This window comes from Pleurodeles waltl, chromosome 9 (assembly GCF_031143425.1).
Source record: "Pleurodeles waltl isolate 20211129_DDA chromosome 9, aPleWal1.hap1.20221129, whole genome shotgun sequence".
In the NCBI taxonomy this organism is placed as follows: Eukaryota; Metazoa; Chordata; class Amphibia; order Caudata; family Salamandridae; genus Pleurodeles; species Pleurodeles waltl.
In genome coordinates this window covers 1,123,329,880-1,123,357,149 of record NC_090448.1, presented here as the reverse complement: position 1 = coordinate 1,123,357,149, position 27,270 = coordinate 1,123,329,880, and the positions used below count along the sequence as shown (strand labels likewise).

The following is a 27,270-nucleotide window of genomic DNA, read 5'->3' as shown; positions in this document are numbered from 1 at the left end:
TTCCGTAGTTGTGAAAGCTCTTCTTTATATTTCTCTTTGATGAAAAATATTTTAATAGAATGAAAACAATTCAGAATAGTTTACATGTTCATGTGCAAAGGATATGTTTTATGAAACCCAATTTTCACAGATTGTTAATACACTATGGACATTTATTGGAAAGTTACTGTGTGTACATGACAATATGTTACCACATCATGATTTAGTAATATATTTATTAAAATTGAGTGTTTAAACAAACTGAGAACATTCCTGCCCTGATGGCAATGTTGTTAGTAAACTAAAAGAAGCCCTAGGTTATGTGGGCTAGACCTCATGGGTATGTGGGCTAGACTCTTGTGATGTATGCGGCAAACGTTAGTCTTCTTAATGAAACATAAGAGGTTTTTTGTACTGCAGAAATGCTGAGCTCACATATTTGAAGGTGCAATCATATGTGAGACTTAAGAAAAAGGCAACTCTGTACACTATTTGCCGAGGATCACACAATTTGAGACCCGTTTATGGGTCAAGTACATTACAGTTAGGTCGAGTAGATTATTTAAGTTTCTCTATCGGCAGGTTTAGTAACATTTTTATGATTTTTCTAGCCCTGCATTCAGAGAAAACTTACATAATTGAGCAACTAATGCCAATGAACTCTCAAAAAACACCACCATATAACCCAAATACTTTATCACATGAGTTTATATGAAACCAAAATAAAGAGTGTTTACAGAAACTATTGCCACAATAGTGCAATGTGACCACAGTGCAAAGCCTGTAATAACACAATATACAACAGACACAAACCTCAGAATGTGAAAAGGCATATCATTTAGTAACTAACGATCCATAAGATATCTTCAGTAGTCCTAAAATAACAATTCCTTAATTGATTAGTATGTTACTCATTTGTGTTGATAACGTTTCGACCTACACTAAAATAGTAGATATAGGGGCCTCATCAGGACTATTAAGATGTTGGGACATCTGTAACGAGGATAACACCAATAAGAACGTGTGGCAGTCGACAAATTTGATTCCAGGATACTGGGAAGGATGTTAACTGAGATGTTCTAAATAGGCCATCTGTTGCTAAATGACCCAAATGTGACCGTGTTACCTCAGTGTATAGACAAGGAATACGAAAGGTACTTACCCTGAATGGTATAAATTGTGCCGTTAATTAGTTATCTATAATTACATGCTAGATGCAAATCAGAATCATGGACTAGTAAGCACTTTTTGGGGTAAAGCAACCAGTCTCCTTGGAGGAATAGAGGGGACTGGTAGGTTTACTCCCAAGAGTTAATTCCTTGGCGGAATGGAGGGGATCGATTCCTTTACTCCAAGAGTGAGTCTCTTGAGCACACTGAAGGCCCCCTAATATCTGCTTTTTATGTGAATCACTGTGGAGAGATATGATGATTTTATGATTTTAATTTCCTGTTATTATGATGTTAGATTGTTCTTTCATCTATTTTATTTATGCATTTCTGTAAATTACATGATGGTGTTGGGTTGGGACATGAGGTCTTGCCATGCTTATGATTACACATTTGTTCCATATATATTATAGTTATTACGATTCATTTCCAATAATTATTATTTTCTAGATTCCACACATCCTTGGGCACTTCCTTGGTATCCTTGACTCATCTATATTCTGTTGTGCCTCCTGCCCCCTCCATTCCCTTTCATATTGAGGCTTAGCCTGTATTCTGCGTCTAAGCCTTGTTTTGGATGAAGCTGTTATTGCGCTTCCTCCGGGCGTGCGCCCGTGCTCGCAGCATTGACAGGCACGTTTCCGCCGTGTCTGTAGTATTGAAGCACTGTATCCCCACGCCCAGCTGATTCCTCAACCCTGCTGCTATTTATTTCCACTGTTTCACCGCAGCATTGCACAAGGGCTGTCCATTTTGTCAAAGGGCAGCATGGTTTGGCCTTCCACAACCCTCCACGGCCCATGTAAATGTAATTAATACTTCCTGGGCTAAGTGCTTTGTGACTCGCTGGACCATGCACAAATGTCACCATACAGGGTTGCATCACCCCCACCCACCAAGAAAGTATCTTTCATATTCCTCACCTGTGTATGAAGTGACACTGTTACATTTGGGTCCTTTAGCAGTCTAGTTAGGGCTATTTAGGACATCTCAGGTTACATCCTTCCCAGTTTCTTGGAACCTGTGGTTTTTTATTGTTGGCCACCTCACCTCGTTACTGGTTTCATCCTCGCTACAGCTGTCCCCACAACTTAACAGTCCTGATGAGACCCTTGTAGCTAGTGTGAGTCGAAACATCATCGACACAAAGGAGTAGCAAACTAATCAATTAAGAAATTGTCACTTTACGGACTATTGACGGCATGTTATGGATCGTTTGTAATAGCCCTTTTCGTACTCTGTGGTTTGTTTGCTGTATATGGTGTTGTGTTTCAAATACACTAATGTTATAAACTATTTCCGTTTATATGCTAGGGTCCTCTTACAGGTTCATATGCATGAGGTTATTTGACCTCCACTTTTGTTTCCTGAAAGATACCAATGAGAACCATTGCTGCAGATAAATTAATGGTTCCTCAAAAAGCCTGGCTAGGATAAAGTTTATTAAACATCCACGTCCTTTATACCACACATCCTAGGGGGAGGGTCTGACTTTATCATGGCAAATGCCCTTTATTTTTGGATGATTGTTATAATTTATGAACATAAAGGCAACTTCAAGGCTTAGATGAACCAAAATGTCAACAAGTTGTGCATTTATTTTTCTTCCTGTGTTTCTGTTGCCTTCCAGACCTTATTTTGAAGGTCTGTCTCACTCCAGCTCGCAAACAGAAATCGGCAGCTTGCACAGTGTGCGAAGTCAAAGGGAGCCCCCGAGTCCTGTAAGTCGAATTAAAAACTGTTAATAGTTTCAATTTCTGATCACTCAAATACTTTCTTAATGATAAAGGAATTGCTGTCTACTCAGCCTACATGTGAATGTTGAACCTTACATGGCAAAACATTGTTTCATTTGTGATTTCATTGTAATGTACTTTGCAGAGCTCTTGACATATTGCTTTACCATGACTGCACAGCAATGCGACCGCAGTAGCGTGTTAGCCGGTGGATATTACCATCTACATAAATGTCCCCTTGTGTGAGTGCACAGCTCTGCAATGATCCCTAGTTGGCCTGTGCTGGCTCAGAGGTCTGACCCTTGAGGCTAGCTCCTCATTGTGGAGGCTGGTCCAAGAGTGGTCCGAGGACGCACATCTCTGGAAGGCAAGGCCTCGCTGAACAGAGGCGGTCCTAGGTCTTTTTTGAAGATCATAAGGCTTTACCTTTGTTAGGCACAATCATTGAGATATATGGTGTTTATTTTACGTACAGTTCTCTAATGCAGATAAATATTGTTTAGGAAAGGCCACACTTTTGCTTTTGTAGGAGTAGAAGGAATAGGACAGGATGTGTCTCATGAATGCTATTATCAGTATAGCCATAAAAGACATGCTGGTCTTCTCTCCTCTGTGAAGCAGGTGGGGGCGCCTGAGAAGACGAGGAGCTTGGGGAGCAAGCGCCACTCCGATGAAGTGTCTGACACAGTTTCTTTCGTAAGTCTGCTTTCTCTTCATTCACGCCATTTTTATTTTCACTTACAAAAAAGTGCAAAAATAGTAATTGGACGGGAGAAAAATTGGGGTACTCCAGCAGAGGTTAGAAAAATAGCATTTCAGTGTGTTTCAGATGGATGAGGGTCGGAGCATAGAAATGTTTCACCGAGGAGGGGACCTTTCAGATAACTGAAGCGTCCTGCTGCAGTGATCATACATTGCACCAGTGACCCTCTGCATGCAGTGTAGGCTCTGCAGCCTGCATCTAATGGGGTCCCAGCTCCCCCAAATACACAAATGAAAACAGTAACCATTGAATCCCTGGTGTGTCTTCATTTTTAAGTGTGTCCAGTCATCGCATGTCCCAGTAAACAGATAGTCATTGTGGTGGTGTTTGGTGGTCTCCCATCGCATGTCCCAGTAAACAGATAGTCATTGTGGTGGTGTTTGGTGGTCTCCCATCGCATGTCCCAGTAAACAGATAGTCATTGTGGTGGTGTTTGGTGGTCTCCCATCGCATGTCCCAGTAAACAGATAGTCACTGTGGTGGTGTTTGGTGGTCTCCTGCTGGTTGTCATGTTTTTTTATTCTTTTCGTTTCTCCAGGAGACAAGTCAGCAAGAAGCACAAGACCTGGAACTTTCCACATTAGACGTCTTCATCGAGAGGTTACCCCCGAGTGGCAAAATCACCAAGACGGAGTCGCTCATCATTCCGTCCACCAGGTACCACGTGCAGCATCCACGGTTAATAGACTGTTCTTTCTTAATGGAAACCACTGGCAATTGTGTGACCTTTTTGCTAAATGTTTCCTTTTTTACAGCATTGCCTTCATATGCCTTTTGGTGGGATCATAATTGACAGCAAATATATAGAAGTATTTTGCATTGTATGGGTATCATCTTATAGTGTATGTAGCTTTGAAGTAGACACGTAGAACCTCAGTCTCTTTTCTTTGTAGACTTTGTATTTAGTTCTCTTGGTGAGCTCACTTTGTCCCCATCCTGCTGCATTTGCTAATGTGTAGGTGAATATATATTTTGTTTCATGCCTTTATATGACTTTGAATGGTACAATACACGTTTTTATGTTTCTGTAGTGCACAGCATTCGCCTCCAAAATGGTGTTTTGCCTCTAATGCCGAGCCATGATGAGTTTTTCTCTTAACACTAAAAGAAACCTGCATTGGCTTAAAGACTCTGAGTGCCTTTGTTACAGTTCTCTAGACCTACTAAGCTTCAGACCATGCTAATACAATCAAGGTGCATTGGAGAGAACAGACACTCCAGTCCCCTAGCAATGACTACCTTTATTCCTTTTGCATATCTGTTGGTAAGGATGGGCAGGTTTTTTTTCCCTGTTGGTGCTAATTTATGAAAAACTCATCAGAGACTCTATGGCTTAAAGCTTCCTGTCCAAAACTGGGAGAGAGCTTGTTTAATTGTGAATCTCTGAGTTAAACAATATTGCAGTATTACAGTGTGGATGGTTCTGCTTACAGTGTTCAGTCAGCACCCCCAAATCTAGTTAACGTTCTTGCAGTTTCAAAATTTTTGTTTATTTGAGGTATTTGCAGTCAAATAAGGAAAATGTTCATATTTCTGTCATTTGATCTGTATCTTTAGCATTTTGTTTGGTGAAAAGGAAATTTAGAGTCCCTTCCTAGAATGTTGACTAAGGCCATCATCCGATGAAAAGCTTCACGTGGTCTGGTTGCAGGCTCTCCAGCCACATGAAGTCGGCCCTCGGGGGCGCATATGGGAACATCGCACCCCGCCGCTCGGGCAAGGCATGTATAGTTGTCGGTCATCAATTAACAGGGCCCACTACGTGCTCTGCTTTCTACCGGCCAGGCCCTGCCCCGGCCCACTCTTCGATTAACAGGCCCCGCTCCCTGTTCTACTTTCCACTGGCTTATTCCTGCCCGGATGACTTGCAGCGGTGGAGCCGCCTCAGACCAGACCAGGTCGATACTCAGCCATTCCACCCTCTGTGTGGGACCCGGTGGGGGCACAGTGGAACAGGATAACCTGCCACTAAGACCCTGTAGACCACAGAGCACTCCCCCACATCCATATGCACTGAGGTCAGTGTGCAGTGCCCCATGGAGGAAGGCCTGGACTGCATCACCCTAGGCCCTCTATCACCCAGCAGGTCATAGTCTGTGCTGTGGCCCACATGGGACCTCCATCTACTTCTCATCTCCTCCCCTCACCCCTGCCTCCCCATTGACATGGAAACACTCACTGGGGGTGAACGGGCGCATAGAAGTGCTTTCCGGACATTAGATACTGCAACAGGGGACTTTACCGGGAGGGCAACAGTAGTAACTGGTCCACCCTTCCCAATTCGCTGTGCCTGTTTCACCCTCCTGGAGGTGGTGACACACCGACTACTGTGAACGCACGATCATACCCCTGGAAATTGACCAGCCATTGGCCCTCCGTACTTACAGCAATGGCTTCTGGGAAGCTTACAGAACAGCTTCTTTTCACAGAGGTCATGTCCCAGGCCAAAATCACATCTGCCTCACCCATGGGCTTCTCAGAACACACGATGGACCTCATTCTCAAGGAAATCACAGCGGCGGGGCACAGATTGGAGGTCACGGATGCAAATATAACAGACCTCATGGTGGTAACAAAGTCCATCTTGTCGGACATTACAGACTTTCATAAAAAAGTCAAGGGGCTGGACCAATGCCTGTCAGCATTGGAAGCAAGACTTGACCACATCCTGGACAGAGAACACTGTAGGAAAGTACCCTCTTTTTGGCAAGATTACCCCCACTTATTGCCTGATGTCATTGCGTTTTTGACTGTGTGCACGGGGATCCTGCTAACCAGGACCCCAGTGACTGCTTTCTTTCTCCAAATTCAGTTGTTCGTGGTTTTTACACCCTACAATTGGCATACAGGTGCTCTGTGTAAGTCCCTAGTATATTGTATCCAGGTACCCAGGGCATTGGAGCACCAGGGTCCCCTGTGGGCTGCAACATGTATTGTGCCACCCATGGGAGCCCATGAAAGACCTCTCTACAGGCCTGCCATTGCACCCTGAGTGAAAGGGTGGATGCTTTTTACTACAGGGCACTGCACCAGGTCACTGTAAGTCACCCCTATGGTAGGCCCTCCTAGCCCAGAGGCTGAGTGCAGGTACCTGTGTGTGGGGGCACCCCTGGGCTGGGTGCAGGTACCTGTGTGTGGGGGCACCCCTGCTTGAGCAGAGGTACCCCCATGAACTCCAGCTCCATTTTCATGGACTTTGTGAGTGCGGGGACGCCATTTTACGCGTGCACTGGATATAGGTCACTACCTATGTGGAGCTATATAATGGTAAATCTGAACTTAGGCATGTTTGGTATTTAACATGTCAGAATCCTACCCCAATACTGTTGCCATTATTAGAAGTATGATTCCATGCACTCTGGGGGATCATTAGAGGAACCCGAGCTTTGCTCCTACCAGTTTGCAGGGTTTTCCGGGCTACCCAAGCTGCTGCCACTCCTCCGACAGGTTTCTGCCCTCCTGCTTGATCAGCTCAAGCCCAGGAAGGCAGAACAAAGGATTTCCTTTGGGAGAGGAGGAGGAAGAGTAACACTCTCTCCATTTGGAAATAGGTGTTACATGGCTTGGGAGGGATAGGCTCCCCAAGCCCCTGGTATGCTTTGAAGGGAAGATTTGGCGCCCTCCTTGCATAAACCAGTCTGAACCGGTTCAGTGACCTCCAGTCCCTGCTCGGGTGTGAAACTGGACCATGGAAAGGGGAGTGACCACTCCCCTGTCCATCACCATCCCAGAGGTGGTGCCCAGAGCTCCTCCAGAGGGTCCCTTGATCCTGCCATCTTGATTCCAAGGTTGGCAGAGACCTTTGGGAGCATCTGAGGGGCCAGGTCAGGCAGGTGACGTCAGAGCCCCCTCCTGATAAGTGGTCACCTGGCTAGGTGACCAATCCCCCTTCCCGGGCTACTTAAGGTCTCCCTCTTGGGTGGGTCCTCAGTTTCAGCTTGCAAGATTCCAGCAGGACTCCTCTGCAACCTCTACTTCGATTTCTGGCCACTGGAACTGCGAATGGACCGCCCAGAAACCGACAATCTGCATCCACAATGAAGACTCTGCTTGCAACATTGTTTCCACAGCTCCTTCCAGCTTCTGCAATATTTCCCCAGCTGTGCATCCTCTGAGGACGGCAAGTCTTCAGTCTGCACGAGAAGGAAGAAGGAATTTCCCTTGGAGTGAAAGAGTCATTCTCCTGCATCCGCAGGCACCAACAGCAACAACAACTTGCTGAGTGGATCTCCTCTCATACTTAGCTGCGTGGATCCTGCATCACGGGTGGTGGTCTGGAGTGGTCCCCTTGGTCCTCTCTGCCAGCTGTCTAACTTTGGTGGAGGTAAGCCTTGCCTTCCCAGGCAGGACATTACCCCTGTGCACCACGTCTCTTGCAGCTACCAAGGCTTGTTGGCATCTCCTCCAAGGGATCATCAGGCTCTGTGTAGCCCCAGCCTCCAGCACCCTTCCTTGCGACACACAGCCCTCTGCGTGCTTCTCCTGCGGCGTGGGACTCTTCTTTGGTTGTGCTGCTTGGGCTCCTCTGCGACTCCTGGGTCCTTTTACAATGGCTCTCCTGTGGGGGCTGCCTTTTCTTGTGTGATCTCTCTGCATTGCAGAGGGTCCCCTGAGACTCCCCAACCCCCCCCCCCCCTTGTGGGTTGAGTCCTCTTGGTCCTTGCTGGTCCTCGGCAGCTCCATTCTTCTCTTACTGCAACTCTTGCCTTTGCCAAGGCTTTTCCAATCCACAGACAGACTGCAATCTTCCATCCAACGTGGTACATAGACTCCTTCCTCTAGGAGCTCTTCACTGACTCCAGGGCTGCATTGCTGACCACAGATGGGTGGGTAGTGGCTCCAGCCACTACCTACCCACAGACGGGTGGATAGTGGCTCCTGCCACTACCGGACACTCCTGTGACTTCTGAACTTGGTCCCCTTCTTTTTCAGGTCTTCCTCTTCAGGAATCCACTGCTGGTTTCTTGCAATCTTGTCTGGGTGTTGCATTATTTTCTTTTTAGTCCTTGATGGTCTGGGGAAAATCCAGTAACTTAATCTTTTCTTCCTGGGCACTGGGGGACACTGTGGTACTTACATTAAGGGGTTTCCCAGTCCCCCCAGCTCCTCTCTACAGATCCCACGTACCTAGGTGGGGGTCCTGCATTTGCATTCCATTTTTTAATATATGGTTTGGGCTCCCCTAGGGTCACTATTGTCTATTGCTATTTGCACTGTTTTCTACTTCTTTCTATGCCTGTTTCTGTTTACTAGTTTACATATCTAGTGTGTTACTTACCTCCTATTGGAGGGTTGCCTCTTTAGTACTTTTTGGTAATTGTCACTAAAATAAAGTGCCTTTAATTTTGTAACACCGTGTGGTTTCTTTCATGTGTGTAAGTGCTGTGTGATTACAGTGGTATTGCATGCGCTTTGCATGTCTCCTAGATAAGCCTTGGCTGCTCATCCACAGCTACCTCTAAAGAGCCTGGCTTTTAGACACTGCCTACACTACGCTAATAGGGGATACTTGGACCTGGCATAAGGTGTAAGTACCTTAGGCACCCACCACACACCAGGCCAGCTTCTTAAAACTGCGACTTCTGGAGTTTGCATAACAAGATTATAGATCTTGAAGACAGGTGCTGCAAAGACAACATCCACTTCTGTGGCATCACGGAAAAAGCAAAGGGGGCCGAGGTCCACAGCTTCCTCCAGGACCTGCTCCCAAACCTCCTGGGGCTTGCCCACTCATCCCTGCGACACATACAGAGACCCCACAGAATCTGACTGTGAAGACAAACGGCATCTGAAGGAGTGAGGCCCATAATGGCATGCTTCCTCTTCCATGAGCAAGCGTAAATAATACTTGCGGCGGAGCAGTTGCGTGGACCTTATGACTACAAAGACCACAAGATTCACATATCAGCTGACTTCTCTAGGGAGATGAACGGGAAGCGGAAGGCCTTCTTGTCCCTCAGACCCCAGTTGTGCAAATGGGACATTAAATATGGACTCTTTGAACCAGCACACATGTGGATCATGATGAACGGCTAGTCCAATTAATTTCACGATCCGAAAGAACTGCTATCTTTCCTGGCAGGATTACAAGACCAGAGCATGAACATGTCTTCAGTTACTCCCACACCAGCCACGGCCAAGCTCACATCCATGACTGAGACCTTGCAGCCCCAAGGGGGGGGTAGTCATCAGGCCTGATCGGCTCAATTGTTTAGTGGAAAGGAAATCAAGGCAGTGGTGGAGCTGACACAGGACGGGACCCGTGATGAACACGGCTCACCAATGAAGACCGACCACCTAATGACTGATATACCCGCTGACTGTTGCCACTTCATTGTTTCCTTGTTATGGGCGTCTATTCAACGCTTAATGTTCGCTGTTCGCTGTAGTCCTCACTGTTATTTGTCCCGGATGACTCGCGTCGTCTGACCCGTTGGTCCTCATGTGTGCCGCCTTTGTTGACGCGGCTAGCTGGTGCCCGCTCCGCAGCAATCGGGGGCAAGCAGCTAGCCCCCCAACCAGCCCCAGTTGGGCTGGTTTAATTCCTACATCTTTACCCACAGCAAACACAGCAAATGGTCAGTGGCAGCTAAGGCAACCATTAGGGGACAGCTGATGAGAGACGCAGCTATTAATTAAGCAAAAGGGAGACTGGCAGAGAACCTTAGAGAAAGTTGTAGCTGACCACACGCGCCTCTATAAGGCCCTTTCTTCCGTTGCTACTACACCCCATCTTGAGAAAACATGCATGTATCTTAGTACCCTCTGCACCTTCAAAGCAGGCTAAGCACTATAAAAATTGAAATACAGTTACTGGGAGCACAGGAAGAGGGAGGGCTGGCTGCTGGCAGCACAACTGCGGCCGAAGGAAGCTGGGATGGCCATCCCTGCCTTCAAACCCAGCTCCAGCTACTCCCAGAAAATTGTAAACACATTCACAACTTACTAATGGGACCTCTACACCCCCAAAGTGGTTGCGGACCCGATACAGATCAATGCCTTATTCGACAAAATTCACTTACCCGGTCTCAATGAGACCGGATAGAGAACTACTTCAAGGAGAAATCACTTAAGAGGAGCCATCTCTAACCTCTTGTATTATAAGGCACCTGGGGAGGATGGCTTTCCGGCCAAGTTGTACAAATGGACAAAGGAGGAAATAGTGGACTCCCTACATGACTTCTTCAAGGAAGCTGACCAGATGGGATCCCTTGACCCCTCCCCTTATTACGGTCCCCCCACCCAAGCCTACGCAGGACCTAGCCTTTATCCTAGCAGCCGGTCTTAAATGGGCCATCCCTTCCCTGGTCCACCGCACCCAAGTGCGGTTTGTCCCAGGTTGATTGTCCTGTAACCATCTTTGCACACTGGTCCATGCCATGTGGCTGGCAGAAGATCTGCCAAAGGAAGCACTGACCCTAGAAGCCTGAGAAGGCCATCAGCAGAATAGAATGAGACTACCTCTCCGCAATGCTGTGCACATTTGTCCTTGGTGCGGACTTCATCTCCAAGGCCCAACGGCTTAGCGATTCCCCCCCACAGCACAGGTCAACTGTGGTGGTTTCCTTTCAGACCCTTTTCCGGTCCACAAAGGGATGTGACAGAGATGTCCACTGTCACCCTTACTCTTCCTCCTAGCCATGGAATCCCTGGATGCCGCCCTTTGGCAATCGGAGCATATAATGTGGATCCCACCCCGGGAGGCCCATCAACTATTTATATGCGGATGCCATTCTGCTCATGCTCTCAGCCCTCCCCATCTTGGCGCTGCTGGATGTTATCGCCGCCTTTGCAGCTATATCCGGGTACAAGGTTAACAGGGGTAAGAGCAAAGCCCTGCTGTCCTGGAGAACGACTACCAGACCTTAAGTATCTGCGACTCTGTCTTAACCAGGGACAGGACAACGTGGAACTGCTCTTGGAGAGGATAAGGCTTGATTTTGAGAAAAGGACACAGCTGAGCCTCTCGTTATGGGGGAGGTCACAGGCAGCGAAGCTGGTAACCCTCCTGAAATTTACCCACTTCCTGGAATTCTTCTATGATAATGTTCCTAATGTTTCTGAGGCAAGTAGACAAGCAAATCAATAACTTTTTCTGGGGGAATCCGAGGCCTCGGTTAGCCATTGGTAAACTCATAGCTCACAGATATTGTGGAGGCCTAGACCTCCCCTCCGTTGAACAGTATTGCATGGCCCTGTATATGGCACAAGTGGCTTATATGCACCCCTCGCTCAGGACCCCCCATTGTGGGTCGCAGTCGAAAGCAGCGTAACGGGGAGCCCCCGGGCTGTACTCCAGTTTCCAGAACATAGACACAAGCTCATAGGCTCCTCTTGGTGGACACTCGTCTCCATGAAAAGGCACCCATATAGCACAGTGGCAGTATCCGCATTGGGTCACCTGGTGCGAGGCGGGGATCCTCATCCTGAATCACTTAATCTCTCAAGGGACACTCAAATCTTTTGAGACATTCTGAGAAGAATACCGACTGTTCTCTAACTAGCAGTGGCAATACATGCAATCACGCCAGATTAGGCACCCAGCCATGGACGTCCTTCCCTCCCCGGTGCTCACTTATCTAAATACCAGGGGTTAATCTGTGTGATATCTGGACTATATAGTCTCATGATCTATCACATGTACTCACAGCCACATGATGTGAAACTACATGCTACATAGCAGGATCGACTCCAGGCAGAATATGAGGTAGAGAACTGGACCAAGATCCTAGACACCCGTAACTGCGGAGTGGGAGAGACCCGATGAAATTCTGCCTTTTTAAAATAGTTTAAGAGTGATACTGAATGCCAACAAAACACAAAGCAGCAGGACTTCAACTCCACTCTACCTGTGGCCATGAGCACCGCGATATTGTGCATATACTGTACAACTGCCCTGACATCCGTGCCCTTTGAGATGCAGTGGGTTCCACCTTGTGCGGGACGATAGCGATTCCCCCCCGATGCCAGGCCATCCGATTCTGCTTCACGACACGGCAGATTCTCCCCAGCTGTCCCACCACGAACGCAGGTTGCTTAACACGGCACTGACAGCATCTAAGCTCTGCGTACTCTGCTACTGGCACTCCCACAGTCGCCCACACACGAGGAATAGCTCATAGAAATGTATAAAACAGCTTCCTATGAGAAACTCATTTACATTATGCAAGACCAGGCTGACACATTTCCTCTCACATGGTCTCCGTTCTTGAAGGACAATCATTGACACTTGGTTGACACAGATGTGGCTACTTCAATCTCATGTCTTCAGTCTCATGCACCCTCACCCTCAATCCTCACCCCACGTCCCTGCCCCGTTCCCCCTCAACAACGAGGCCAGGGACGCTTGCTTTGCAGCCTTTGCTGCTGTGTTGACTGGAAGCTCAATCCAAGGGTGCATCCTCCTGTCCAGCGCCCTCCTGTGGGTCCTTTTTTATTTTTTCTATCTCGCTCCTCCCTTCTATAGTCCCTCACTCATCTCCTGACCCTTCTTCCTCACCCCACCACGCCCCTGCCCCCAAACCGCTTCCTTCCCCCCTTGGAAGCGCATCTGCCCCCTCATCATCTGCTTCTTTTAGTTTTTAATTTCTCATATCCTGGTTATTGGGTTTAAGTCAAGTAAATCTACGCTGTAATGTGTGTATTGCTGTTTGTACCCCATGGACCAGGCAGGATGTCATTGCATGATGCTACCTGTATTTTTACTTTCCATTTCAAATTCAATCAGTGAACAAATGCAACATGAATATGACCAACTTTCCAAAGGTTGAAAAGGCTTTCCACTTCCTGTCTTGGGACTTTATCATAATTGTCTTGGGGGCCCCCAAATCCTCTATGGCTGTAATTAAGACTCATTTTTCCCACTAGTGTCTCCACTGCGCAAGAAATCTCTAGGATGCTTTGAACAAACATCTTTGTCTTTAAGAAGGTTCTCTCTGACTCCCTCTTCTGACTGAAAGTTTAATTTGGGCTCCTGAAATGAAAGAAACATGAGGCTAGATGATGAAAACGAGTCATGGACATTGCAAGAAGATTGTCTCAATCTGGCAAGCCCCATGAAAAGCTCACACATTTTCATGCACCCCAGCCACACTCAGATCGAGTATTTAGTGTTCTGCTGGGTGCGGTTACGTCTGCAGTGGGCACTCTCTAGGGGCTGTACCTCCAGATGCCATCTGTGGCCTGCAACTGTGGGTACCCTCTCGTAGTTCGGGTTGCTGGGTATCTCGTGGTCCATTGACCTCCTTGTGGTTTTGCACGTTTTGAGGTGTACCTTGATTTAGTTCAACGTCAAAGGTATCTGCTAAATAAGAAATGTACAGTGACAGTCTTAGAGTAAAAGGTAAGGTGTAGAAACAAACATTTCACACATTCGGCAAACATAACCAATCTTCTACAGTGCGTTTTCTGGAATTGTGTACTTGGTAACGCTAGGTCTTCTCTGTTGATACTAGCACATCACAGTGACAATCTGGCCGTGTTGTCCCAGACTGTAGCTATTGCATGTCGAGCCTAGTGCTGGTTTTGGATATTTGAAGATCATTGTGTTAAAGTTTGAGTGATTTGATTTGCTTCTGAAGGTCTGAAGGGAAGCTGACGGGTCGGCGAGGTAGAAGCACATCCCTCAAGGAGAGGCAGCCAGCCAGGCCGCAGAATGAAAGAGCCAACAGCCTGGATAATGAGCGATCCCCAGACACCAGAAACCACTTACAGGTGAGATGATCACCCCTGCTCATCATCATCATCATCATCTTCCCCTCATCTCTGTGCAGTGTCTCAGGCTCTCCAGGTATCAATATTATTCAAAAACTGCATGTGACATGCATTTGGAGAGTGCACTATCACTTGTTCGGGTAACCTGGCTCTGATCCTGGTGCATCATCAGTGCATGCTTCTGAAAGATACGGCAGCTCCTATCTTTCAGACATAGAGCAGCTGTAGCCAGTACAGCCGTCATCTCTAGGTTTAGCTGTTGCAACATGATGTCGCGTCATCTGATCTAAAATGCAGAGGACACAATTCTGCAAGTTGGTTTGACCTGGATGCTGAAAATAGAGAACCATACGTCCAATGCGTGAGCTTTCGTGAATTTGCTCTCTGTTCAAAATGGAATCAGGTTAAAAATGGTGTGGTTAGTCTGTGTGTGTGTGCGCAAGGTGACCCTACTTCACTTACAGAGCATTGTATCTCCTTATAGACGTGTGCATCTGTGTGTGAAGAATCCTATTGTCCCTGTATTTAAGTTTTACACCAAGGGTATATGATCCTTCTGATTTTAAACTTCAAAAACTCGCTTATGACACGTTTTCGGAAAGTCCAGTTAAGGAATTATCAAGGGCAGAAATGAGCAAAGGTGTCACTTATTCTAACATTGAGAATGGACGGGCATCTTCTCTGTTCCAGAAACTGACTAGTCGAACAACAGAATGATTTTGTACAATCTGCTGGCAAACTGATGAGAATATTTTTCTTAAGCAGCTTAACTGGTTCAATGCACAATATTGTTTTGAAACGAAAAGTCCTCAGTCAAGTTCCAGATGGGCTCCCATAGGATACTAAACTTCAAGGCTTGTAAAATTGGCCATGAGAGGGACAATATGAGAACTGCCGTAGGATGAGTTTTTTTGATTTGCTGCACATCTGACAACTTACCCACCATAGTTAGAGAAGTTGTTTGTATTGTCCAAGAAAGCACAGCCACTTGGCTCTATTTTGGAACATATTTCACTTGTGCCCTTAAGTATGATTCAGAGGAAATTACTCAGTTGTGAGTTACATACCTTAGGGCCAGATGTAGGTACATTCTGAATTGCGACCCACAAATTGCGAGCCAGACCGACTCGCTATTTGCGAGTCGCAATTCAGAATGTTGGATAGTGTGCCTGACACCATCTGCGATTCGCAGGGGGGTCGCAAAGGCCCACCTCATGAATCTTCAATTTGCGACCCCCTTGCGAATGGCGGCCCTCACAGGGATGGTAGCCTGCTGCGGACAGCAGACCACCTTGTCTTTGACTGCTTTTTAATAAAGCAGTTTTTTTCTTTTTTTGCAATGCAGCCCGTTTTCCTTAAAGGAAAATGAGATGCATTACAAAAACGAAAAATGAAACGCTTTTTTTTTCATTTTTTCAGAGCAGGCAGCGGTCCACCACCCATTACAAAAGGGTGCAAACTGCGATTGGTTTGCGACCGCGTTCGCGATCACAAAACAATCCTGCATTGCACTGCGACTCGCAATTAGGAAGGGGCACCCCTTCCTAATTGCAACTCTCAAAACGAGGTCTGTGCATTGCAAAGTGCATTTTGCAACTCGCAAATTTGCGACGTGCAAACTGCTTAGTACATCTGGCCCCAAGTGCGCTTTTTTCACTATTTCTTTTCTTGTTTCACAGATACCACGGAAAACGGTTTATGATCAGTTAAACCACATCCTGACGTCTGACGACCACTTACCTGAAAACATTATCCTCATCAATACATCCGATTGGCAGGGCCAGGTGAGTTGAACAACCGGTGCCTGCTGCCTTGCCAATTCTTCTGGTTTTGGTTGTGCAAGCTGATATCCTGTGTGCTCTAATCTTCGAGTCCAGGGATGAAATCCTCCTGATAAGCAAGAAATCTTATGTCCCCATCAGCCCATGCCTTTGTGTATTATCAAGAGTGGCATGGTGGCCGTGGTGATGTGCCCAGCCTGGTGCTGACCTGGCATCTCCTGCTGCGTTATAGGTAAGAGTAGGCAGTGGGTAGAGCGGGAAGAACACAGAGTCGCAGAAGTGGCTCCTGCATTGGAGTTGACAAAATACATCTCTATCTGCAGTATTGTATGGTCTTATGCTTTTTTCATTTTCTGAATACACTGACTGATCATCTATTGATGTAAAGGCAGCAAGAATAAAAACATTATAACACTGTCTGCTGGTTGCACCTCGTGGGACATTACCTTTTCAAACTCCAAGTTACTACTTGGTAATCTCCCCCTAGAAGTCACCAGTTGAGGTCACTGCCACCGTGAGGGATAGTGACCACAGAGTACTTATTATCCGTTCTTTTATGACTATGATCACGAAGCACACTCTCGGACTGGTCTTAAAGAAAGCTTGAAACTTTAATGAACAATTCTGCCACTGAAAGACTAGTGGGACTGGGGCACATGCAATGAAAGACCCTTGCTTCCCGAAAGACAAGTTTGCGAGTGACTAAGAGGTTTTTCTCAAGGCTAGCATGCTGTTCCTTAAAAGTTGAGATGTTGGACACCTCTCTCTGCATCCACATGAAGTAGTCGTTTAAGTAAGTTAGTGTTTAAGATATTCTCTTTCTTTTTACAGTTTCTGTATGATATTTTGCAAAAGCAAGCCCTCCCTTTAGTTTGCACGTGTTCTACAGCTGATATCCAGGCGGCCTTCAACACCATTGTTTCCAGGATACAGAGATAGTAAGTTCATTTTAAGCTCTACTACTAGTTGTTTGAAATGGGAATTAGGATTGGTTTTACATTGCGAAAGTTAGGTTAATCATGCCTCCCACATCCTGCTTCTCAAATTACTGAGTCGCGAAAATTAGGTGAATCATGCCTCCCACAACCTCCTTCTCAAATTGAGTCAGCAAAGATCTACTTTGCTCCATGGGAAATCGAACACCCGTTTTGGGATAACTCAAAAGCTCATTAGCTACAATAGTGAGTTGTCATAAAAGACAGTAACTCTCACACTTCATACAGCTTCATAGAGGCACATTGGTCATTTTTCAACAAAGTAATTTTGAGTCTGTGTGTGTAGTGTGTGTAAGAGATTTATTTTTAGAAATCTAAAGTTCTGGTTTACTTGTCATGTTAACTTAGAGTGTAAAGCCTGAGTTTATATGCCCTGCTTTCCTTTTGATTAGTTGTATTGATCATAGTTGGCAGACTGTAATGACTGGTCTGGATGGTGGTATTAAATGTACGTGCCCTTGAAGAGATAAGACTACATGGGCCTATTTCTATACAAGAAACACCACTCTAGCTCTAGGATGTGCAGAGTGTTTTTAAACTTTGCCAAATCATATTTACTTTTAATCCTAAGCCTACAGGAAAATACCTTTGCTTCAGCCTAATCAGAGGCAAAAAGACATTTTAAAGAAATCTAAAATTCTTATACCTGTTATTATTACTATAGCTGTTATGGGGAAAAAAATCCCTTCAAGATTGGACTTTTAACACTTTTGTGTTACTATCAACTTCAGATTTGAAGTTGATAGCTAGTGGATGTTGGGGGGAGGAGAGAAGCGTGTATGAAGTAATTGAGCCAACCAAATTGTATTCTCAAGACTCATGAGTTTTAGAAATATTCCTAGCCTCTTGCAAAAGGATAAAGTGATCTTTTCTTCTAGGGATTTCATCTCTGTGTTGCCCTATAGCTGGACTGCGCCTCAGGATGAGGAGTTCAAACTTAAGGTTTTATCCCTAACTTAGCAGATTCTTCACAAACAGGATGTTGAGTTTATCGTACAGTTTAATAGTTCTTATCATTCTTGAAACAGTGATGTTCCCAGCCAGGTTTTACCTTCAGGTACTATGCCTTGGAGATTCCCAGTTCCTTTTGCGTTATATCCAGTGTCCTATACAGTTCTGATCACTAGATCCTACAAAGAAATGGCAGCACGCAGATATCTCGGAGTGTCTTACATAGTGTGTGTATTTATTTCCCAGAGGTTTCCTGCAATGACTTGATATCTGCTTAGCACACACCAGTAGCGTTTGCACCTCAACAGCACTCAGAGTATGGAGACTTATTCATGTCTGAATAATATTAAATTATCTACATTGGTTGTGAAAACCAGGTTGAATACCATGTTCCTCCCAGGGTCTGTATCTTAGTTTTGTTCTTATGGGGTTTTGAATGAAGAAGGAACCATTACCACATAATGTTTCCCCAGCTGGTAAGGCGTAGCACGACAATAAAAGGTTTCCCTGTTTGGTTTATAAAAAAGGAGTTTACTGCAGTGTGTGAAAGACCCTGTGTATAGTATAGGAGCTTAAAAGAAAACGCAGATCTCCGCAAATAAAGGCAGTCTGCAAGAAGAATCGTTTGGATTCTGGGATAGACTTCTCAAAAGCCATTTATCGGGATACAAGACCTTTCTTGCATCATCGAAGGCACTTAAAACCAGTCACACTGCTGTAATTGAAACAGTGTAATCTCTGGGTCACTCCCCTACCCATCATCACCTGCACCCCGATCCAAGACCTCATTTCGTCCCTTTCACATTGCACAGAGTATAGAATTCCCGTAACTATTTTAATTTAATTTGTGTTGGGAGTCCACACTACTCTCACTCAGGTAGGGTGCATAGTGATTTATTTTGCAGATTGGATGCCTCACACTTCCCTTGCAAGGGCGATTAAGGCAGTGGGGCTAATGCCTCACCACATCAATGTGGCCACTGCCAACAGGAGTAGTAACCTGCAGTGAGACATCCAGCCTGATCTCAACAGGCTTCAAGGGAATATTGTTTTATATGGAAGGGTAGCTTAAAGGGGCCATTAAGGTTGGCCGTTTTCTTTGTCGAGTGCCCTCATTGGCTGGCTGCAATCCTATATCACAAGGTAAATGAATATTCAATATTTGGATGATTAGGTTCCCATTCCATGCATTATTTACCTCTTTTGGGCTATAACTGTGTATACGCATGCAGCACACAATGTTAAGAATGCTGGTTGGATTCGTTTGCAAAATGTTTGTGTCATACTTTAGAGCCATTTATGCTAGTTTCACAAGTTACAAAAGTGTTAGAAGGTGTTAATGCAGGGTACCAGAGAATCCACAAATAATAATGCTAAGCCTTAATTGCTCTTTCTCCATGTTTAGCTGTAACTGCAACTCCCAGCCTCCAAACCCGGTGAAGCTGGCGGTGGCTGGAGCTCAGAATTACCTCAGTGCGGTGCTGAGGCTCTTTGTGGAGCAGCTCTCGCACAAAACCCCTGACTGGCTCAGCTACATGCGCTTCCTCATCATACCACTAGGTACGCATGCTCGCGGTGGTCTTACTTTTCTTCGCTTGGATGTAGCATGCGTGTGTGGGTGTGTGTGTGCGCACGTGCACTTGGGATCCCCTTACGGCAATTCTTTTTTTTTTTTTACGAGTTGTTTTATACATTTCCTTTGGTCACCCAAACCTGGGACCTTCAATCAAGTAAGACAATATATAGCTTTGTAAATATGCACATATTGGCTAAAAAGCCCTCTTTATTACAGTGTATATTAACGTACGGTCTGGAAGAAGCGAAAGTGTTAATTGATTTGAGATTGATGAGCAGGTTTGTAGAAGTAATATGGTTAAAGCAATCTGATAGAGACATCTAGCTGCAGATTCCTTACATTAGAGTCTCCCCAGGCACCAGCCTGGATCCATAAACTTTTTTCCCCCCTTTTACGTCTGGGCGATGGCAGAGGGCGTCGCGCGACTCCGTAATGTGATGTCAAAGAAGTCCATATAACTTCCCCGCCGATGCAATTATGTCAGTTCCTTCTTTTCCGCGCTTGCAACATAGATCCGGAGACGGTTGTTCTGGCCGTTTTTCTGCCTCCTTCAACATTTTTCGTTGTATTCGGAACAGTGTACTTATGTCTTTGGGATTTAAACCCTGTGGATCCTGTGGATGGCAGATGTCAGCTACAGATCCCTATTCAATGTGCTTGTGATGCCTGGGTGAGCACCATGATGCTGAGAACTGCGGCTAGTGTCAGAGTCTTCGGCCGAAGACCCTTCCCGAGCGTAATATGAAGCTTGCAGTGGCGTGGATGGTGGAGTCTCGGTCTTTCTGTTGCTTGAAGTCTCCTTCTCAGTCTGACATCCGTACACGGAGCCGCTAGAGGAGTTGCTCTCATACTCATAGATGCCAATCTCTGTCAAAGTCCAAAGGTACGTCGCATAGAATGTTTAGGCCTTGGCATTTACCGACCTCACTGTACTCAACCTCCCATTCTTACTCAGCCAAAGAGACGAAGTCAGGGTCTACCCCACAACTTCCTCCCTTTCCAGGAGATGTGGCGACCCCAGACAAGATGCGTGCATATTGTTCTTCCCTGCACCCCATCTTTGGTTAGCCACCTTCCTCTGGAGCACCTGTTGGTCCCAAGGAGGTGCTTAGTGTCTCCACTGTGCCCACGCCAGAGGCTTCGTCCTCAACTTCAGTTAGGCCTACAGCATCCTTTGATGCGTCTCCCGTGTGCCAGTGCACAGCCCTTCAGGGTGCCCACCTTTGGTGCTGATATCTGATCAGCCGACTCTAGCGACTTCGCTGGCAGGGTCGATCGAGGTCGACTTCCCTCTCCATCTGATGTCCACGTAGATTCATTGCCTTCTCGATGCTGATAGACATCGGGAACGGCACCGGTCCTTCCTCTACAAGACTCCATTCCTGTTATTCTTGCTGCAGGAGATGGTAGAGAGGCGTTAACGGAGTCAGGGCCTTCTAGGGAGGACAGCTGGAGGTCTGATCTGGTTCCTGCTAGTGGCTTTGATTCTTCTTTGACCTCAGGCCTCTTTTTCCCTCCTGGACTTGCTCCGGAAGTGAGTTTCTCCTTTGCAGACATACAAAAGAGGACTGTGGAGGTGTTAGGTCAAACCTTTCCCTTAATGGACTTGACATCAGATCCTTTAAATGATATACTTCATCAAAGCCAGACCGGGGTTGAGCTGGTGCTTCTTTATAATGAGACACTTCATGATATCTTTTTGTGTGCTTGGGCTAAGCCTGATTAAGGAGCCCCTTTTGACCAGGATATATCCCACAGGCACCTTGTTTGCTCAGACATCCTACTCTTCGTAGTTTTATGGCACATGCTGCTTTAAATTTCCCTGATAGTCCCTTCCCCATGCTTCTCCTGATAGAGAGCCCAGGGCTCTAGCTGTCTGTGGCAAAACAAAAAAATAGTGGAGCACACCATAACTCAATTATTTTATATCAAACTGTTGGAATACATTTTTTTTATAGCCACATGATCAATTACATAAAGTGCACAGATTGAAAGAGAGGGTAGGGGAAACAGAAAAATCATTACATAGACATACGGGTGTATAGCGTTTTGGTTCTTATTACCTTTACTGATTTCATTTACAAAAGTACTATAAATATTCACAATCATAATTTATATAATAAATATGCTTATAAATAATCCACTGAACCTGCGGGTCAAGCTATGGCTTCCTCAGTTCCACTCCGTCGCTGTGCCTGGCTACAGACCTCAGGGTTCTCGGTACCAATCCTATCTTTATTTCTGGACGTGGCATTAGATGGTGCCCATTTGTTTGGTGCTCGAGCTGACTAAGCCTTGAGACGTTTTCTAGACAGTAGGTGTGGAGCTCGGATTTAGTTAATAACTTCTGTAGTTCAAATTTGGCACATGAGAATTTTTCGGTTATCTGCATATATATTTATTATATCCTCATTGCAACGGGCGGTGGGTTGTGCTTTGCAGGGGCTAATTCCTAAAACCCCATGTCCTAAAGTTCAAGATTTCTTTCTTTATCATCATTATTTGATGTAAAGTAATGCCTTTCTACTTTAGGTTTGTCAATAAAAAACAGCGTATAAGGTTATCACATTGTACTACACGTGAATCAAGGTGATATTGTTTACTTTACTGTGAAGAAAAGCTTGTGCTTAAGAGTTGTTGCCTTTATGGTATATACCATACTCTAAGTGAAGCATTTGCTAGTATGTTAAAGAGCATTTATGTAATATACAGTGAGCTATTACACCTTCAATGGAATGTACAGATTGCTCCCTCTAAAGAGAGTTAGTTTTGTCTAACTTGTGGTGAAGCTATGAAATATATTAGTATCCTTTATAGGGTATTGGATATATTACTACCTCTTTGGGAGTGTCAGTATATTGTTTATTCTGTTTTCAAAGAGATTTATTATAAGGATTCTTCAACACTAAGGCATTGAGTTCTTTTTGTATTGTCAGATAAGTCTGACCTATATTAATTGAGGTGTACATTTACTTTTACCTTTAATATGGTAATATCAGATCTCCTAATTTTGGTAGATTGAATATTTAAGAAGCAGGAAGTAGTTCATGGTTTCATTTCCCTGTGGTTACTTCCACAGGTTATTGTATTTATTACTCTCCTTCATTATTATGGTTGTCCGTCTATTTTCTCTTGTTGCTTCCCAATTATGTGATACTTAGAGACTTTAGTGAGGGTCTCAGTTTGCAGTCCCTTCTTCGGGTTACAGTGCTTTGGGATCTGATTGTAGAGTAAGGCATCTGCGGCTAGATGTCTCAGTCAGGTGAACAGGTTACTTACCTTTGTTGATGTCACATCTGGCAGACGGTGTCATTACGGAGTTGTGCAACACCCTCTGCCGACACCCAAACGTACTAGGGGAAAACATTTCCAGATCCAGGCTGGCACCTGGGGGGATTCTAAAGTACAGAATCTGCGGCTATAGCCAATCTCTATCAGATAAGGTGTTACCAAAGGTAAGAAACTTGTTTGTTAAGCCCCAAATACTGAATGAAAGCAGCCTTGTAAGTGCTGTTGTTCTTTATTTCCTGCTCCTGAATTTAATAAACCACGTGCTTGGTTTGAACAACACTGAGCTCTGCCTAGAACCTGCAGCTTCTATGCTTCTTTTACATCACCTGATACTAACTCACTCATCTGACATACACACTGTTTAGTGCAGCATTTTGATAAAATTAATTTTTTTCTTAGGGTCTCATCCTGTTGCAAAGTACTTGGGCTCCGTAGACTACAGGTACAACAACTTTTTTCAAGATGCAGTTTGGAAGGATTTGTTCAACAAGCTTGAAGCACAACCAGCAAGTAAGACACCATTTTTTATTTAAATTTAGAAATGACATATGGCGCCATATAAACAATTATCTAAACCATTATTCTGCTATTATTATTTTCTAATTCATCTGCCATAATTGGCTATGGCAGTGAATAGATTGTTGGTCCCTTTGCAGTTTGACTTTCTTTAGTAGGTAAGGTAGGTAAGTTTGTTCATTCATGTGGACTGTACTATTCTGTTATGTGAAGACTATTTTTAACTGTCAAATAAGTGGAATATGGACGATTGAACCACATGCATTTTCTGTACTGTCATTCAAGCAAACATTTATATAGCGCGTCAAATCACCTGTGAGGGTCTTGAGTACTGTGCGAGATATATTTATATGTGTGTGTGTTTTTTCTATTTTTCTTGAATTTTACAATGGGCTAATTTTGAATCTTCGGCCAGTAGAAGTGGAATGGTGAGCAAAATACAAAGTAAATGTGAGGAAATATTGATAGGTTCCTCCAGTAATTCCTTATGAACCCTTCAACTGAGTCATGAAGAGTCATTAAGCGACCCACCAGTGTTTGCAGCAGCGTTCATTTTTGGTAACCTTCTGCCCAAGCACCCTAAGGCACTCCTCCAGTGATGCATATGTCAGTGGGTATCTGTTAAGAAAACTAGGGATATATCCTGCAATGCATATGAGAAGCAGGCAGCTACTTAACGCTTAAACTGATAGACATGGTGCAGGGGCCAGATCGAACCTATGATTTACCATAGCAGGTTTTAGGTTGCAAAGGTTTAGGAAAGTAAATTAAGGGTTGTGTTTAGCAGGACAGCTTTGGAAGGCCACATAATTGTCATAGTCCCCTTCGAACATAGATTCTGAAACACTGTTGTTTTTACCTCTGTTAGTATGACTTTTTATCGTCACCTGTGGGCATTCACAGACATACTCTTTGCCCCGCTTCTCTTCTTTTTCTGTGTCCATATGGTAAAGGTTGGCCTAGTGCTTGAATGGCTAATTGAATGCTTAGCCCCTCATTACAGGGAGTGCAGAATTATTAGGCAAATGAGTATTTTGACCACATCATCCTCTTTATGCATGTTGTCTTACTCCAAGCTGTATAGGCTCGAAAGCTTACTACCAATTAAGCATATTAGGTGATGTGCATCTCTGTAATGAGAAGGGGTGTGGTCTAATGACATCAACACCCTATATCAGGTGTGCATAATTATTAGGCAACTTCCTTTCCTTTGGCAAAATGGGTCAAAAGAAGGACTTGACAGGCTCAGAAAAGTCAAAAATAGTGAGATATCTTGCAGAGGGATGCAGCACTCTTAAAATTGCAAAGCTTCTGAAGCGTGATCATCGAACAATCAAGCGTTTCATTCAAAATAGTCAACAGGGTCGCAAGAAGCGTGTGGAAAAACCAAGGCGCAAAATAACTGCCCATGAACTGAGAAAAGTCAAGCGTGCAGCTGCCACGATGCCACTTGCCACCAGTTTGGCCATATTTCAGAGCTGCAACATCACTGGAGTGCCCAAAAGCACAAGGTGTGCAATACTCAGAGACATGGCCAAGGTAAGAAAGGCTGAAAGACGACCACCACTGAACAAGACACACAAGCTGAAACGTCAAGACTGGGCCAAGAAATATCTCAAGACTGATTTTTCTAAGGTTTTATGGACTGATGAAATGTGAGTGAGTCTTGATGGGCCAGATGGATGGGCCCGTGGCTGGATTGGTAAAGGGCAGAGAGCTCCAGTCCGACTCAGACGCCAGCAAGGTGGAGGTGGAGTACTGGTATCATCAAAGATGAGCTTGTGGGGCCTTTTCGGGTTGAGGATGGAGTCAAGCTCAACTCCCAGTCCTACTGCCAGTTCCTGGAAGACACCTTCTTCAAGCAGTGGTACAGGAAGAAGCCTGCATCCTTCAAGAAAAACATGATTTTCATGCAGGGCAATGCTCCATCACACGCGTCCAAGTACTCCACAGCGTGGCTGGCAAGAAAGGGTATAAAAGAAGGAAATCTAATGACATGGCCTCCTTGTTCACCTGATCTGAACCCCATTGAGAACCTGTGGTCCATCATCAAATGTGAGATTTACAAGGAGGGAAAACAGTACACCTCTCTCAACAGTGTCTGGGAGGCTGTGGTTGCTGCTGCACGCAATGTTGATGGTGAACAGATCAAAACACTGACAGAATCCATGGATGGCAGGCTTTTGAGTGTCCTTGCAAAGAAAGGTGGCTATATTGGTCACTGATTTGTTTTTGTTTTGTTTTTGAATGTCAGAAATGTATATTTGTGAATGTTGAGATGTTATATTGGTTTCACTGGTAATAATAAATAATTGAAATGGGTATATATTTGTTTTTTGTTAAGTTGCCTAATAATTATGCACAGTAATAGTCACCTGCACACACAGATATCCCCCTAACATAGCTAAAACTAAAAACAAACTAAAAACTACTTCCAAAAATATTCAGCTTTGATATTAATGAGTTTTTTGGGTTCATTGAGAACATGGTTGTTGTTCAATAATAAAATTAATCCTCAAAAATACAACTTGCCTAATAATTCTGCACTCCCTGTAGATCTGGCCGCATTACATCAATCCCCAGAACAGAACCTCTCTGAAGGCCCATACATATTAGAGGTAATTCCACTCAACAGGCATTTTCTTGTTCCCAGGAGGAAATTAATTTCAGGCTTTCAAATAGCCAGGTTAGTGTGTCAACTGGCGTGGGCATTTTTAGGCCTCTCCTGTGACAGCGCATGCACTCTCTGGTGCAAGATATAGTATACAAAAGGAACTTGATGCATGTCCACTAGTGTTTAGCAGACTAGCTTCTGAGCAGCATGGTTAAAATAGCAATACAAAAGGGACTATAATGCATCAAACGCTTATGTATTTAACAAAAAAAAATGCATAAGCCCTGGCTGCATCATAGCACTCTTTTATATTAGTTTGGCCACACGTTAAAGCTTCCGCCCTGCTTTACAGCATGGCTACAAAATATTGTCTAAGCCAGTGGCTCTAACAGATGAGACCTATTGACTGTCAATGCATGTTTAAATCTACAGTAAGCATATGCGAAATTTCAGACATTCTCGTCTTTTTCCACTGGCCTTGCATGTGCCTTCCGGAGATTAAAAAAATAAGGCAGAATGCAGGCAGACTGCTGGTTGAGTGCCCTGCACCTCAAATATTCCTCATTTCACACAGCGAGAAATGCACATGAGTTGTATTTGTGCAGTATCCAACATTGTAGTTGGGCGAGCACTGTAATTACCTTAATGGTAATTGCATTAAGTTATAAGGTAGCATTGATCGTTGGTGTTACTTGAGACCATCAGAAGGGTCCTCTCTACTACTGTTTTCTTGATGCTGAGGTTCACTGAACACCTGTAAGACTGAGCCCCCAAACTCTGCTTACTTATCCCTCTCTGTCACCCAAAACCAAAATAACGCTTGAAGTTCCTAGTGTAACACGCCATTTTGCAATACTACTCCGCTCTATCCAAAAGAACACTTTTCAAAGAGATACTGTAACTATTTATGTTAGGGTTTCATAGAGCAAAGCATGCCACAATAGAGTGCCTTGATAGCTGGAAGAGTGCTGAGGGAGGGACGAGCATCAATCGATTTTGGAAGTCATAAAGCTTTTAGGTGGTTTGACCCTGCCGCATCCAGAGTCATAGGGTTCATTCCAATACCTTTGAAATGTTTGTCTTCATAAAATTTAGAGTTGGTCAGAAAGCCAAATCTTTAAGTGTTTTGAACAATGACATCCAATTACTAGCGGAGTAAAATGTCAGTGAGCAGGACCTACCAGTG

At 44.8% G+C, this 27,270-nt stretch overlaps 1 protein-coding gene across 8 annotated transcripts in view; it reads left to right on the top strand.

Annotated features, from left to right (window-relative positions):
- Positions 1-27,270, top strand: part of PACS2 (phosphofurin acidic cluster sorting protein 2) — a 394,365-nt gene that overhangs the window by 312,223 nt on the left and 54,872 nt on the right. For 2 of the 8 annotated variants that reach the window (XM_069208861.1, XM_069208865.1), the window contains exons 10-17: positions 2,779-2,869; positions 3,506-3,580; positions 4,186-4,304; positions 14,228-14,360; positions 16,040-16,144; positions 16,973-17,079; positions 19,493-19,647; positions 23,354-23,464. In XM_069208861.1, coding sequence (XP_069064962.1) covers positions 2,779-2,869; positions 3,506-3,580; positions 4,186-4,304; positions 14,228-14,360; positions 16,040-16,144; positions 16,973-17,079; positions 19,493-19,647; positions 23,354-23,464 — 896 coding nt within the window. Of the gene's footprint in view, positions 1-2,778; positions 2,870-3,502; positions 3,581-4,185; positions 4,326-14,227; positions 14,361-16,039; positions 16,145-16,972; positions 17,080-19,492; positions 19,648-23,353; positions 23,465-27,270 lie in introns of all 8 variants that reach the window. The other 6 variants (XM_069208859.1, XM_069208863.1, XM_069208864.1 and 3 more) reach the window with 3 other exon arrangements.